General features: G+C 38.3%; 1 protein-coding gene across 1 annotated transcript; it reads right to left on the bottom strand.

The window, feature by feature from the left end:
* Positions 1-9,460: 9,460 nt before the first annotated feature.
* Positions 9,461-11,583, bottom strand: LOC117515439 (tripartite motif-containing protein 16-like). The gene is given in 2 exon segments (XM_034176004.1): positions 9,461-11,558; positions 11,560-11,583. Coding segments are annotated over 2 exon segments (1,674 nt in total). The 3' UTR covers positions 9,461-9,908.
* Between the last annotated feature and the right edge of the window lie 2,763 nt (positions 11,584-14,346).

Consider the following 14,346-nt stretch of genomic DNA (forward strand, 5'->3'; position numbering starts at 1 on the left):
ATGTTGGTAATTTCAATTCAAAATTCCAGGATTGTTCAGTCTATACATTTGCTCTCTTGGCATGCATGTCCTTGTAAACATTTGTAAACAAAAATAAAAGACATGGTAATCAGATGACTCATTTAATCACAATGACATTATCAAATATGACCTTTGGATTTAAAATGTCACATTTTATGATTTCATTTGTGTTCTACGGGCTTCTGAATTCCACTGAGCTGTAACTGAATGATCGCTTTCAAAGACATTGTATCAGATGATGTTTTAAGTGCTGTAAAAATACAAAGACAATGTTTATGTTTGTTATTTTTCAAAGTGAGGATAATGTCACAGTTCTTCATCACTATAGGCACAGATGGTCAACATGTGATGTTTCCTCCGGCTTGTTTCTCTCACAGCTGAAGCTCTGTGATAGCCACAGTGTCATCACCGACTTAAGTCACTCTGTCAAAAGTGGAAACATCCTGGAAGCTAAATGGATACTTGTAAAAGGCAACACATGGTTTCTACAGTAGTGTCACTGAAATGTTGCTGTTGACCAACAGAGCAGACAAACAGGAAAACAGGACTGTACAGAGTGCATTAAAAGTAAAAGGCACCCCCCCCCCCCCCCACTACCACCAGATGGATTTTGACTTCTATTTTACTGTAGTCTGAACCCAAGCAATTTCATGTTTTTTGTAGGCAACGTTATTTGCAGTTCAAGCCTGCAACAGTAATGCATTCCAAAAATTTGGGATGGTGCAATTTTGGGTTTGTAATGAGGTGTCAAAGAAAAACAATTAAATAATGATGTTATTTCAAACGGATGATATCAGCAGAGGATTGTTATAATGATTTTGTACAAAAGCCGTAGCCACGAAAGGCTGAGACTTTGAGGAGCAAAGATGGCCAGAGGATCTCCATTTCATGAAAACAAATGTGTGAGAAAACTATTGAAATGTTTTAGAACAATGTTCCTCAAAGAAAGACTGGAAGGGATTTGCATGTTTCTCCCTCTACAGTGCATACTATTTTTAAATGATTCAAGGAATCTAAAGTAATTTCAGTGCATAAAGGGCAAGAGTGCAAGCCTAAGCTGAACAGCCATGATCTATGATTACTCAGACAGCACTGCATCAAGACCTGCCATTCATCAATAGCTGATATAAATGGTAAATGGACTGCATTTATATAGCGCTTTTCCATCTGCATCAGACGCTGAAAGCACAAATAATGCCTTACATTCACCCTGATGTGAAGGTGCTGCCATACAAGGTACTCACTACACACCGGGAGCAACTAGGGGATTAAGGACCTTGCCTAAGGGTCCTTAGTGATTTTCACCTGATATAACCACACAGGCAAGGGATTACTTTGGAAAACCTTTGTCTAGCACTACAATATGAAGTTACATTCATACATGCCACTTAAAACTTTACTGTGCAAAAAAGAAGTTGTACTTAACCTTGTCCAGAAGTGGCACTGACTTCTCTGTCCTCAGAGACAATCTGCCTTGGACCATCACACAGTGAAAACATGTATTGTGGTCAGAGGAATCATTATTCTATACCTTTTTTGGAAGAAATGGATGCTGTGTGCTCCAGACCAGGCTTCTCCAACCCCGCTCCTGGAAGGCGCCTGTCCTGCATATTTTCCATGTCTATCTGCACACCTGGTCAATTAACACTGGTGCTTCACAGCTCTTGATGGGTTCAGCACACCTGACTGAGTTAATTACCTGTGGATGGAGTAGAGAGAGTTGTAAAACATGCTGGGCAGTTGCTTTCCAGGAGCAGGGTTGGAGAGGCCTGAGCCAGAGTGTTATCAACAGCAAGTCCAAAATCTGGGGCGTGATGGTGTGGGATTGTGTCAGCACATGTGATAAAGGTAATTTATGCTTCTGTGATGGCAGTATTAATGCAGAATTAAGGCATTGAGACTTTAGAGCAACATATGCTGGCTTCAAGATGGCATCTTTTCCAAGAACAACAATGCATTTTTCATCAAATCAATGGAAAACCACATTCTGCATATATTACAAAGGCATGTCAGTGGAAGAAGAAGAAATTGGGTAATGGACTGGCCTACCTGAAGTCCTGACCTGTCCCCAATACAGATTGTGTGGAGAATTTTGAATTGAAAAATGTAACAATGACAACACCCATACTGTTACTTACTTTAAGATGTGTTTGCAGGAAGAATGGTACAAAATAACACCAGAAAATTTCTTTGCTTGGTATCCTCATGGCCAAAATGTCTTAAGTGTAACAAGGAATGTCAACATTACAAAGCGATAAATGCAAATATAAAGGGAGTTTTTAAATTTGCATTTTCTGTACCTTCCCAACTTTTTCTGGTTTGGGGTTGTATGTTTGAAACTGTCATGGGTCATGTTTTGGTGTATGGGTCTGATTTCCATGTTATTCTGTCTCTGGCATATTATTTTTTATTCCTGTGTTTTATTACTCTCTCTCTCTGGTCTCTGCCTCCCTACATGTCCTCAATCTGCACTATCCCATCACACGTGTGTTTCAATCATACGGAAGCTCTGAACTGCCACTGCTGATTCAATCATTTTGGCTGGGCTATGTCGTTTGAACGAGTTAAAGTTGTTTTAACATATAAAGTCATTCAAACGTATTGCCAAAGTCATTAAAACATATAGTCTAAGTGGTTAGAACGACTTGGCAACAGTCGGTTTTTTTCCCCATAATGCCATGTGGGGTGTCATGTGCATGAGTCACATTGACTACAGGCACGCTACAGGTGGATGAGCAGCAATCAGGAAGTAGACAGTACGAGAGTGAAATCAAAGTAAGGAGATGGTCTTTTTATTGCAAATGCAGCTACTGTCTTTTCTTTATTGTTTTCTGCCTCCTTAAATTGTAGTTCAGCGTCAACAATGTGTCCATTTTGCTAATAGAATAGGCACGCTAGCTAAAGGCGATCAACAGCATCCAGTAAATGGACATATAAGAGCAGAAATAAAGTAAAATAAACATTATGTTTATGATAAATGTTGCCACTATCTTTACTTAAAAAGCTTTCTCCATACTTTAATTAATTAGGGTTGAGCATTATCAATATATCCTTATTGCGAACAGGTTGACCAAAACAATCACGTTACAAATAATGGCAGCATTTAGAAATTAAAGTAATTTAAACATTATTTATTGCAAATGCTGCCATTTAATGCATATACTTTCTTACTTTAATGCATATACTTTCATGATCGTGTGTGGGGTGTGTGTGCATGTGTGTGTGTGTGTGTGTGTGGGCGGGGGGGGGGGGGGTGTGCATGCATTTTTTTAATCATTTGGTTATGGTTGAGTGTCATCATATAATTTGTCCGTTGTTCTTACAGATTGACCAATACAGGTAGTAAGAGGTAATCCCACATCATTCAGCAAATGAACGTCACGAAGGAGCTCTCAAACAGTGACATAAAAGTAAACCATGTTCTACTCTTAATACAGCTAATGACATTTACATATGTGATATTTGCTGCTCATAATTTCTCTCCCAGACAATAGAACCATCAAAATTTATAACATTCATTCTAAATCTCTATAATAACATGTAAAACATATTTTTATAATATTCATTTGCTGCAGAGCCACTCTACACTGTCTATCTTAAAAAATGCTTTGTGATGTTTGATAAATGTATCTAATTATTGTTTTTGCTATATTGTTGTAGACTGAAATCTCGTTTATTGAGTCTATGGAAGATAACACCTTGGCTGCTTATATTCCTATCTATGGAGATAGAATTGCCACTCAAAGTTTTGTTCTCAGCACAAAATAGGTGAGAAAGATGGACAGAAGCAATCTATTCTCCAAAAGCTCAGGAGAAAGATGGGCATTGCCTCAGCGGTGTCAGATGAGGAAGAACCTGGACCATCTTCAAGATAATCAAGACCACATATGAGAAATAATAAGATAGCTGTTAGCAATAATAACGCAAGAATCATGGAGGTGGGACAAGGAAACTTGATGTGTCCAATGACTCAAAAAAGGCAGACATTTTACAAATGGCACTGGATTTGTTCTTTCCAAATGGGAAATCAAAAAAAGGTAAACTGGAAGATTTCAGTGTTGATATTTTAGATTATCAAGAAGATGCGATATTGGATGAAGATGTTACTATTGGGGAACTTTACTCTTTGCTAACCACCTCTGTAACATTTGGATACATCAATGAGATAGGGGCAGATGCTACTGGTGTGTCTCGAGATGTTTATTCTGCGTTTTGGATGGAGTTTTATTATTATGCTATTGAAGGACAAGACATGAGGGTCCCAACACTCTCCCCAAAAAGGAAGGAAGAGGAATGGAAATCCATTGGTCGCATCCTGATAAAAGGGTTTCAGGACCATGGTTATGATTACACAAGCTTTCACAGTTGCCCTACTGTTTGGCAAAAAATCTGTCACACCAGACTTGCTCTGAGTCGTTTCTCTCATACATCAGAAAGGAAGAACAGGATCTTGTAAAAAAGGCTTTACAGGAGGATCTTGATGATGAAGAAAAGGAGGAAATGACAGATTTTTTTAGATCGCATGGGGGCCAGGTCAATTCCAACTAAAGACAATTTGAAAGCTACACTTTTAAGTATTGCTCACAAGCTCATAATGCAACAGCCAAATTATGCTTTAGATAAAATGTCAGAGGTTGTGGGCCCTAAGCTCAGTCAATCTTTTGATGGCGTGTGCAGCATTCTGCAAATTTATGAAAAAAGTAAAACCCACTGTAAAGAAAGTTCAAGTTGTTGGAAGCTTCCACCTCTACGCAAGCAGAGCATCAGAGTCTACGCTACTTACAGCAATATATCAGAGGGCTTGATCAGACTGGCCTTTGAAATTTTTTGAGGTTTACTACAGGCTCGGCTGCACTTTGCATTGAGAAAATAGAGCCATTGTTTGCCGCTCTGGATGGAGTTGCAGGAAGGCCAGTTGCTCACACATGTGGGCCTGTCATTGAACTGCCCTGGACATACACTACCTTCCCAGAGTTAAGAGTAGAATTTGGTCATATCCTCAGTAGTGATAGCTGCTATGTTATGGATATTGCATAAAAAAAAAAAAAAAAAAAATCAATTCTGATGCACTAAAAGTATTATGAGTTTTGAAGAGCATATTTTGTTCTGAAATAGTATTTGCTTATGGTTCCTCTTTAACATGCTACATTTTGCACAATGAAGTTCTCAGGTGTTTAGAAAAACAGTCTAGACAAAAAGAATACAATTTCCATTAATGTTCAGCTTTAATCCTGTTTAGCTCTCAAAAAGTGTATGTTAAATTCATCCAGAAATGTTATTCTGATTACATTCAAATGTTGACATTGATAAATACATTTGTTTTTATGAACATACACAAATGGCTGTGCTATATGCATTTTATTTGAAAACATTTTCTGAATTGTTGGGTTGAAGAGCCCACTGAATAGTGTTTGAGACAAATATTTTCATAAACTTTTTCAAGAACTTGACCATTGTGTTTTTTCATAAAATTTCACAAAAATGAAAAGGATGGCTCAACATAAACATTTGGATTTGTCAGTGGAAAGTTAAGAATGACAATGTAAAAGGTATACATTTTATACACATTTTATCATGAACACTTTTATTCCACCTCCAAGACTTTTCAAAGCAAGTATCTGTACTTTCTACATTTTTGAATGACTGTAGATTAAAAGTTAAAGTATTTTAAAGTTTGCTGCCATCTAGTGGATATGTCAGAGTCAAAGCTTTAATGAAGCAGCTTTTCCTTTTTTACATAGTCTAAATGTAAATAAATAGTCAAAATCAACATAGCAGGTTAGCGGAGGGTAGCATTAAAAAAAGTAGTTTCATCCCAATTTAACAATTAATCTAAAAAAAAAAAATTTTTAACTTCCAACTATCTGTTGGAACACATTTACTTCTTACTTAAAAAGTACACTTAAAAGATTTACCTACAATATTTCAACTGTTGGTTTTGTTCAAACTGATTCCCAGCAATCTTAATGCATTTCAATCATTACTATTGATCAGGGTTACATTTATAAGCACAACTAAACAGGGTCACTTTTCAGGGTCACTCTCACAGTAAATCTAAGAAAATCAGCTGGGGAATAAACCTTTATGATCACATACACATCTTACTCCACAAGGTATTGCATAATTAACCCTTTAGGCACCACCGGAGCAATTCTGCACCACAGTCACTTGCTGTGAGGTGTGTTTGGAGGTGCTGGGACAGGTGCATGTCAGGGACATGGTGTTTAGGCCTCGGGTACTATTGAACATTTAGCTTACTATTAGATATTTTTACTTAATTGTTTCCAAATGGACAATTAGAAAACTTAGCACCTAAAGGGTTCATTCATTCATTCATAATATACTTATCCCCCCCCCCCCCCCCAAAAAAAACAGGTATAGTACCGCTAACTTTTTTTTTTAAATAAGAAGGAAGATCAATGTTTAGTGGCAGTAAAGATGAAAAAGATGAGCAACGTGCTGAAGTTCGTTCTGAAAGACACAAACAAACATGTTACAAAAGTCACCTACAATATTTGAACATACCACATCTGAATTAATCAAATAATTAAGCAAATAAATAAGTCACAAATAAAGCATATACACCTCAATAATGTTTAGGCAGGTGAAAAGAATAAGCTGTCTGTCCAAAAAGTCCCCATTGTACTCATCAGAATCCTTCAGGTTCTGGAATGAATTAATCCAGAACTGGGCATGATGTCTTCTCAGACAAGCCCACCAACTCTCCATACATTGGTTGTGTGTGCTAGATCCATAAATAAAACAATTTCTTGCATAAGTGTCATTGTGGTCTAGATGCAAAATGCACTACATGTCTTCCACAATTCCATTTTCTGTTCCCATGTCTGCATGAATTCTGGCCGCTGTACCCCCTTTCTGTTCCACTTCTGAAATGAAATATCCTGCAATAACCCTGGGATTGCTGTTGGTTGAGTATGCATGAAGCCAAATTATCCTTCTAGAAAATCCATCCACTGCACCATTAATGCAGTGGATGTGTGTCTTTCCAAATCGTGTCCAATCAACTGAATTTACCTGAGGTTGACTCCAATAAAGCTGTAGAAACATCTCAAGGATGATCAGTAGAAACAGGATGCACCTGACCTCAATTTTGAACTTCATGGCAAAGGCTGTGAATGCTTACGTACGTATGATTTCTTAGTTTTTTGTTTTTTTAAATAAATTTACAAAAATCTTTTAAAAAATCATATCATCATTATGGCATATTGTGTGTAGAATTTTGAGGGAAAAAAATGAATTTCATCCATTTTGGAATAAGGCTGTAACATAAAATGAGGGAAAAAAGTGAAGCGCTGTGAATACTTTCTGGATGCACTCTTAATATAATCTTATTGTGTTTCTATTTCTCATATTTTCATTGTAAATGGTTGTAAGTGTCTGCTATTAATTTGAAGCTGCTTTCTGGATAAGTTAGTTTTAGTCTATTGTGCTGGCGCTAATGAAAACCCTTTGAGGTTCATCTCCATTTGATTAAATCTGTGACTAAATATTTTGCACACAGTGCTGCACTGCGCCTTCATCTCTTCAACCTTTTGATGCTTTACTTTTTATATCCTGTTTACAGCAACAACAAATGCACGTTGTACTGAATCAACATTTTGTTGTGACGTCACATTTTATTTATATCAGTGGTTTTCACACTGAGCCCCCCGGCGGGTGCCAGAGTTCTTCAAGGCGGGGAGCGAGGAATGGGTATCATGAACCAGTTCTTTTCAAGAATCATTAAGAAATGATTTGATCCACCAACATCAATTGCCTTTGAGGATGTTTATGAGGAAAATTGCAGACTCTGCAGCGGGTCTGTAATCAACCCCTTCTGTAACAGCTCAGAGGTATGGAGAGACATTCATGCCATTAATGTCTGAAAGGAAATGCTTTTGACAAAAACTACAGATTTTGCTTATTTTTATTTATGTCCAGAGATCAATCATCCAGTGAACAATTTCATATTTATTTATTTTAAGACTCAATAAAATGTTATTGACATAGAAAGCCTACTTTTAGTACACAGAAAATTCACAGGAGGTATTGATAAGGGAATCGATAAGGAATCAGATTGATAAGCGGAATCGATAGATAAAATCTTATCAATACCCATCCCTTATTATTTATGTTAAAATATGTTTGATATGCCAAAGATGTTTAAAAACAGAGATGTTTAAAAAAAAACCGATGTTTAAAATATGACATAAGATAAAAATTGAATAGAAAGTTCTTTAATAACATGTTTAAAATGTTTACAAAGGCTGTAAATGTGTAAATCCATAGATAGTTCCTTAAAAAAACACACAAATACTTTTAAAGTGTGTTTAAGATGTAAAATAATTAAAAAGAAATACAAAGATATTGAAACTGTGTGTATGTGTGTCCGGGGGTGCTCACTCTCCCACACTTTGAAAACCCCTGATTTATATCATTTTGTTTGTATATTCAGCTGTCCAGGAAAATTTCAATGTCAAATATTTTTTGTCCGTGTGGAAAGCTAAATGTTATCCCAGTTTGTTTCTCTGGTTTAAAGTCAATGGAAAAAAAAAGTCGAATGTCATCTCATTAACTCAACCAATTAACATAAAGTTTGGCTTTGACATCACTTCCTGTATGTTATTTCTTGTCTACATATAAAGTAATTATTCACAGTGAAACATTTTCATGCTGGCACCATTTTTCATGCTTCTGCTAGCAATACGTTTATAAAAACATTCTACACAGTAACATGGAGGAAACAAGAGCAATCAGAGATTTCTGACATCCGCCAACGGTTGACGAGGACTCAAAATAAAAGATATGCGATTCACATTGTGACTCGGATTTCACCTGGATCCAGATTCCACAACACAATGCAATAAATGCATACTGATCCAGAATGGTCCAACTGATGATGATTTTCCAGTCTGATATTTAATTCACAAGCGGAAACAAAATAGTGTCTTCCTGATCTTGGTTTTACATTGTGATGCCGTGTCCGTAAAGTAGTTTTGATGCAATCCTTAGGCTAAGTCTACAAAGTGAAATCCTGATCCAGAATCCAGATTACCTCTAAAATGTAATGGTGTCTTCCAAGGCCTAACACCAATTTGTGGTGAAAATTTGTTGAAAATCTGTTGAGTAGTTTTGACGTAAACCTTCAAAGCCTATATCAAGTGAAATCTTGATCCAGAATCCGGATCACCACTAAAATTCAGTGGAGTCTTTCATGCCCTAATATGTCTCTGTGGTGCAAATTTGGTGAGAATCCGTGAAGCAGTTTTTTTTTTTTTTGCGTAATCCTTCAAAGCCTATGTCAAGTGAAATCTTAAATCCCAGATCCAGATCACCTCCAAAATTGAATAGAGTCTTCCATGGCCTAATAGCTATCTGTGGTGAAAAGTTTGTAAAAATCAGTAGTTTTGACTTAATCCCGCTAACAGACAGACAGAGATAAACATTGGTCATTTTATTATGCCCTTGGCAGATGTAACAAAGTAATCAACAAGCCTGTGTACAATTCTCCAACAAATCAAGAAACATTTTTTTTCTCTGATGTAAAATAAATCAGATGATGTTGTTATAAAGATCCCGTTTACACTTTCTGGAGTTTCCGGGTTTAAATTTAACTTCCATTTACACTGAAACTGGGTTTGTCAAAAGAAACTGAAATCAGATGAGAGGACCTTGTCCGATGTGTTGAACCACCTCCAAAAACACAAAATAACTCACAACCAGAAAGTTCTGTGACAGAATCCTGAAAAGTAAACATTTGATTAGCCCCCCCTCCCCCCCCCCCAAAAAAAACCCTTTAAATATCTTATGAATAAACAGATGATCTGAGAAAATATTTAAATGTTAAAACTCAGAATCTATTCCATCGTCTGTGAAACGACTTCAGTCTATTTGAGCTCACAAATCTCAGCTGAGGATCTAGTAAAATGAATATAAAATCCAGCATGTAGGAGCTGAGTGAAGGTGGTCTGGACTCTGTGGAGGAGAGTCATGGTTTCAGAGACCCTGTAGAAGGACAGAATACCTGCACTGTGATCCAGATACACTCCGACTTTGTAGGACTGAGGACCTGAGAGTGGTGTTATAATGCCCTTATGACAGAAATAATAACTCTTTTTATAATAACATAAAGTCCAAGACCTGTCACTGCGTCCAAACACAGCTTCATCTCTGCTTCCTGTTCTCGGAATATTCTTGTATGCGACTGCTACACAAATATATTCTCCGCTCAGTTTGATCTCCCAGTAACAGTGTCCACTCAGACTCTCTGAACTCAGGACCTGAAAATGTTCAGTGAATCTGTCTGGATGATGAGAATAAAACAGTTTCTGACTCACTACTGTTGCTTTTCTGTTCCCTTCATATAACACCAGGTATCCATTTACTGTATTTGGATCCAGTGTGATATTACGTGAATATTTTAAGAATTCAGTTCTGGTCTTTGGTTCAGGTTTTGGCAGTAATACGTCCACGTCAGTCACCGTCTGTGATATTTTCATCCATTCATCACTCAGAATGCTGTGGAGTTTCTCGGTGACATTTGACACGACCACCTTCCCTTCACCAAAGTACTTGCGAGGACGGATTTCGATGCTGGGTGAGTGTGTGGATTCGCTGAGGCACGGCAGTGAGTTGTAATTTTGTAGAAACTGGATGCGATCCTTTGTGTGCGAGAGCTGCTCCAGATCACCATCTTTCCTCCTCAAATCAGTAAGCTCCTGCTCCAGCTTCTCCTGAAGCTCTTTGACTCTGTTCACTTCAGTTTCCTGCTGGGATCTGATCTGCTGCTTCACCTCAGAGATTCTTTCCTTCATCACACTGATCATATGAGTGAAGGTCTTCTGACTGGCCTCCACTGTTTTATCAGCAGACTGATTGATAGCCTCCACCTCCTGCTGAAGCACCTTCATTTCTTTGACTCTGATCTGGATCCCCTCCTGGATTTGTTGTCTGCTCCCCTTTAGCTCTGCTAACCTCTTAGTCCATTCTTCTGCAGCTGACACCATGTCATGGCCTATATGATGAACCAGAGGGCAGAGATAACACACACCCTGCTGATCAGTGCGGCAGAACGTCATCATCACCTCATCGTGAGCAGAGCAGATGCTGTCCTGAAGCTTCTTGGAGGACCTCACGAGCTTGTGTTTCTTTAAAGGAGCTGCATCATAGTGAGGCTGGAGGTGTTTCTCACAATAAGAGGCGGAACACACCAGACAGAACTTGAGGGCTTTCAGTTTCCTCCCAGTGCACAAATCGCAGGCCACATCTTCAGGTCTGGCATAGCAGGGATCGGCAGGAGTAGTTTGGAGTCCAATCTTCTTCAGCTCCTCTACTAAATCTGCCAACATGGTGTTTGTCACCAGGACAGGCCTTGGTATGAAGGTCTGTCTGCACTGAGGACAGCTGGGGATTATCTTCTGGCCCTCTTCATCCCAGAATCTTTGAATGCAGCTCCTACAGTAGCTGTGTCCACAGGGTATCGTCACCGGACCCTCCAGGAGAGCCAGACAGATCGAACAGCAGAACTTTGTTTTCTGCCAGCTGAGTTTGTTGCTGCGCCATTTCAGATCTCAGAGTGAGCGAATGTCAAACAATTTCCTTGAACAGGAACGTCAGTCTGAACGCTGACGTCAGTCAGCACTAATCTTTCCTGTTTGATCACTTGCTTATCTGCAGTCAGTGTGGCTTTTTTCTTTTCTTTTTTCGGATGGTTACGCTTTTCCTCAGAAACATAGATCTGTGACAGAACAAAGAAGGGGCCTATTTCAGAAAGCACATTTAGTGAAAACTCTGAATTTGTTAACCCTGAAATGAGGGATACTGAGTTTTCTGTTTCAAAAAGGGAGGTAAGATAAGATCAGAGTCTGTATGAACCCAAACAGGTTTTCTTCAATCAACCCTGAGATTCTGTCAGGTTCTCCATCTTACACAGCAGTTTCACTTCCGCATTCAGTCAGTCATTCATTCACTCACTCACTTTTTAGTAAAGTTGCAATGTCTATCAGCAAAAATTGGTCAATTAATCAGTCACACAAACAACAAAAAATATTTGTTTCTGAACATGGCATGTCCACTTGCTGAAGGATGTAAATCCCATTAAAATGAGTGATGATGCGACTGCATGATGAGACAGGCTTTACACTCTCACAAAACTAAGCACTAAATTTTAGGATTGTGTAGCCTGATTGTCATATAATAGGAGAATATTTTGCTCATAAAGTTATACTTTGAGTGCAGTTAACTGCCTAGTTTCACACATGGGCAAACGACTCATTATGACTGAACTGACCAAGCAGCTCAGTGACTCCAATGCAGGTATGATGACTGCCACTGAATGGAGGAATTAATGGCCAAATATTTTAGAGAGGCGGAGAAAAAAGCTGAGGTACTCACCCGGCTGGAAAAGCGGATCGATAGCTTATGGTTGTGGGGTCATCTATGATGGGGTTTTTGGTTTGTTGTTTAGATCTGTTCCCATGTTCCACCGTTGCTATCTTTCTGTTTCACCGTACACTCTCCATATGTGTGGGTGGGTGCATGTGTGAAGTGGTTTGCGGGTGCACCTGTTCTGTCTATGTGTGTGTGTTCCACCTCGTTGTCTGGATGTTTGGGGTATGTCTGCTGTTCATTAAACCTTACCTGTTTCTGTCTTATCTATCTCCTGCATCTCCTTTGTTATTCCTGTCTGGTCTTTTCCTCTGTCAAGTGTGATTTGGTTCTCCAGCTGGTGTTACATTCCTGGTTTAGTCATCTTCCCCCGTGGGCTGGTATGTTTGCTTATGTTGTATATTTTTACTGTCTTTTGGTCTGTGTTTATTTCTTATTAGTTGTCCATATTTATGATCAGTCCTTCAGTTATCTCTTAGTATTTGTTTTTCGACATGGCGATTATCACTTGTTCCAGTCACCTTTGTCTGCAGAAGTCTGCTCTCTGCCGCCCCCTTGTGTTTTGCTTATTATCACTTGTTCCAGTCACCTTTGTCTGCAGAAGTCTGCTAACTGCCGCCCCCTTGTGTTTTGCTTATTATCACTTGTTCCAGTCACCTTTGTCTGCAGAAGTCTGCTCTCTGCCGCCCCCTTGTGTTTTGCTTATTATCACTTGTTCCAGTCACCTTTGTCTGCAGAAGTCTGCTAACTGCCGCCCCCTTGTGTTTTATTATCACTTGTGTGTGTTACTTAAACCACACCCTTGTAAGCTTCTCTTTGCTGGTCCATTTTATACTGATGGTTACATGTCCTCTGTGTCTCCAGCAGTGGTGGGCACACTTCTGATAATCCGATAACAGATAATTATCGAAGATAACGTTTTCATTATCGGATTATCTTTTTAGATAAATTTGAAAACCATCAATCGGACTAATTATCTTCCGATGAAGTCCGATAACTTTTAGACTGATAACATACTAAACTAAGTTGAACAGTGAAAACCATTTCTAAAACTGTTGAGACCTACCTGTTAAAGTTTCCTAATAAGCAAACAGAAACCACTCTATCATCTGTAAGCAAAGGAGAACTGGTGAACAAAAAAAAAAAAAGTGACTTCCTTTAACACTATACTAATATAATTGCAATGTCACCAAGTCATCCAGAGGCATACATGTTTAACTTGTGGTTCAAATTTTAACCACTCATTTTAGACAAATTATTTAAAATTATTGTCATGTCTGAAGTTTACATGGCCTTATGTCTGTGAAAGGCACTATATAAATAAATTTACTTACTTACTTACTAATATTAAGTGCACGTTTTCATCATAAAAGTTTTAAAACATGCAATTGTGATGACACTTCCAGGGCTCCATAAAAATGCCTGTTTTTACAAATAAAAATGGAATATTTTACAAAAGCACATTTATCTTTAAACCAACACACACGACACACGTCACATTAACGTGTTGGTTTACATAATGGATTACTGAACCAATCACTGTTTAGCACCTTTACCCAGAATGCTTTGCGGTCTGTGTTTGTTACAAAACCTCAGAATTAGTGCCTTATTCAACATTAAAAGATATGTTATATTTTAACTTTGTATAAATGACAGAATTGACATTAATGGAGTTATTCTATCAGTATTTCCAAAAAAACCATAAGTTAGTATGACTTTATTTTTCAAGACCTCCGCCTGACCGGGGTGTTGAAGTTGATAGGGAGCTGGTTTTGTGGTTGCTCTCAGTGTGCTTTTGTGGTGAGAGTGCTGTTATAAACAAGAGCTTCTAGCAGGGGCAGAATTTTGAGAGAAAAATGATTATGATTAGTGAAGAGTTGACTTCGTGGGTGCTCTCAGGATTTGTCTGTGCTGCTTCCTGCAGGGGGCAGCATGGTC

The sequence above is a fragment of the Thalassophryne amazonica genome, chromosome 8, assembly GCF_902500255.1.
Source record: "Thalassophryne amazonica chromosome 8, fThaAma1.1, whole genome shotgun sequence".
Classification (NCBI taxonomy): domain Eukaryota; kingdom Metazoa; phylum Chordata; class Actinopteri; order Batrachoidiformes; family Batrachoididae; genus Thalassophryne; species Thalassophryne amazonica.